General features: G+C 44.6%; 1 protein-coding gene across 1 annotated transcript in view; it reads right to left on the reverse strand.

Moving 5' to 3' along the window:
- Positions 1–2,647, reverse strand: part of slc13a4 (solute carrier family 13 member 4) — a gene marked incomplete at its 3' end in the record, with an annotated part of 29,634 nt that overhangs the window by 8,022 nt on the left and 18,965 nt on the right. The window contains 1 exon segment of the mRNA XM_037980019.1: positions 1,594–1,722. Coding sequence (XP_037835947.1) covers positions 1,594–1,722 — 129 coding nt within the window.

Below are 2,647 nucleotides of genomic sequence, written 5' to 3' on the forward strand. Positions count from 1 at the left end.
AGAAACAATAAATATTGGGTTAAAGTTGCGGGAAAGTTGCGGTGTTTTGGGCAAAGTTACAAAAAGTTGCGATTTCCCAGGGTTTGCCTGATTTTGCGTTAATAGTTGCGATCGCAACATCGTGGAATCCTGGAGGGTCTGATGAAGGCATACAGCTTATGTAATGGAAATAAGACAAGTGAAGAAGGGAATAAAAATAATTCTAAAGAGCTTATAAGACACTCATATGAACAGGAGTGAACACCATGATGCTTATTCCTATCATCAGCTCAAGTCTCACAATTTATGTTCAAACTAAACTTAAACATTAGGTGTATTTTACATTTAGATCTTATAATTCCTCTTATACGGGGACCGGATAGATCGCGGACCACTACCGAAAGTGGTCCATCAAAGTCCATCAATTAGTCAGAGTTTCCTTCCCAACACCCTACAGTTAACAGGAACGGGATCAGGAATGGGATCAGCTCTCCATGTCTTAGGACAAATTTGACCCACTTCTAGTGCCCTGCTGTTGTGGAGCTTTTTAAACAATGTCATCAATCTCGGCAAAGGAAATGAACTTGCCTTTCTTCTGAGCTAACAGTGTTGGACATGATGACCAGTTTAAAGATATCATCAAATCTAGGTCAGCATTTCTCCGCCCTCCTTTCCTTTTCAGTTGAAAGTTCTCCTCCAGCGGCCAAAGCTTGGTTCCACAACCATAGAAGTTGTCGTCGTCCTGACCATTCAGTACCTCTCAAGTGCCTCAGAGGTCCTCTGGGACAGCTAAGTCTCCTTCTTCAGCTTGATCTCATCCACCACCGCTGGTGTCCACCAATGGGTCTTCTGGTTGCTACCTCGACAGGCACCATGAACGTTCTATAGGTCCAACTGAGGCCCAGGAGCCCAGGAAGATCCCCTCTTAGGTTTGGCTCCAGGAAGATGCCCCAGTTTCCATATTTGTTGCAAGTCTGACCCCTCCCCTGAGGCTGATTTGCCCTACCAGGGTTTAAATCAGGCGTGGACAATCCTGGTCCTCAGGGCCACCATCCTGCAGGTTTTCCTTGTTCCTCTGCTCCAACACACCTGATTCAGAGGTTAAATCACCTCTTCATGTTCTGCAGAAGCCTGTTAATCAGCCATTGATTCAGATCAGGTGTGTTGGAGCAGAGGAACAAGTAAAACCTGCAGGATGGAGGCCCTGAGGACCAGGGTTGCCCACGCCTGGGTTAAATCCTCGGACCACATGGTCCCCATGATCGTGGATGTAGTCAAATCCCTCCACCACATTAAAGGAGTGATTTTGCAGAGACACACAAATGATTAAGCTTTGTTAGCCTTAAAGACTGAGTGATTCCCTGCTCAGAAAATATAAACTCTAGACAGTCAGCTGTAAAGATCAACTTGGGCCTGGTCCCAATACTCGCACTTGCACCCTTGTTCCACCCTCGTGTCCTTGAGGGGTTTGACTGCGTAGTGTGTCCCAATTCTCCAACGTCTGCATGCTTGTAACCTGCGCACACAAACCCTTCTGTGCACTTCGACTGAGTACACGCTTCAGAGGGGCGCAGGGTGGAGGGCGAGGATTGGGACCAGGCCATACGGACTCACCTCGCTCGACTTGAGCACTCCGAAAAGTGGGTAGAGGAAGGCTGGAACCAGAGCAGCGGCACCCAAGGGAACAGCCTCGGACACCCAGTAGACAGCAGTCACCATCAGCACATAAGCACAACACGCCTCCTGCAAAGGAAAAAACGCAAACTTCAAACCTCGATGCAACAAAACGTGCAGAAACAGAAGCAGAAACCACTTAGACGTAGCTCTATACGACAAGTGTAAATGAATTTTTGGCTTTGCAAATATATCCAGCATCCATACACTCATAACATATCTTTCTTATTACAGTCAGATATTTATCAGATATTTCATTTAAAAACCTTTAACAGAGATCTCAGCCATAGGCATGAGAAAATTGAAGTTTTTAACCTGGATTTAAAAACACTCACGTTTGGGGCCAACTTCAGATCTGTTGGTAATTTAATTCATTTGTGAGTGGCATAACAGCTAAACGCTGCTTTTTTGTATTTGGCTTTAACTCTGGGCTTTACCATTTGATCGGCCTCAGGTCAAATAGTAATAATAATAATAATAATAATAATAATAGACGTAAGAGTCCAACTGGGGTCATATTTCATTAGCGTTTCACTCATGCATTCTGGACCCAAACCATTAAGTGATTCGTAGACCAGCAGCAGAATTTTAAAGTCTATTCTATGGCTAATTTGGAGACTTTACAACTGGAGGAACATGCTCAGATATGCTCTGTTCTGGTCGAAGCCCAAGCTGCAACATTTTGAGTACGTGTTGTGGTCTCAGCTACTCCCGCCGTGAAGTTTTAGTTTAATATTTGCAAAAATTGACTGAATTAAAGCCATTTCTGGCTAAAGAAATTAGTCAAAAGGGCTGCTGCTGGGGGGCGCTGCGGAGCGGTCTATGGAGTAGGACGTGGTTTGTGGTAGCTCCTGCCAATTTCGTTTAAAATGCTTATTCAACCGTGCTTTTCTTTGTAAACCAAGTCTCTGTCGATTGTTTTGCACTTTTGTCCCACGAATATATCTTTTTTTTGCACCAACAATGTCGGGAAGGGGAAAATCTCGTACTATTC

This window comes from Kryptolebias marmoratus, linkage group LG1 (genome assembly GCF_001649575.2).
Source record: "Kryptolebias marmoratus isolate JLee-2015 linkage group LG1, ASM164957v2, whole genome shotgun sequence".
Taxonomy (NCBI): Eukaryota; Metazoa; Chordata; class Actinopteri; order Cyprinodontiformes; family Rivulidae; genus Kryptolebias; species Kryptolebias marmoratus.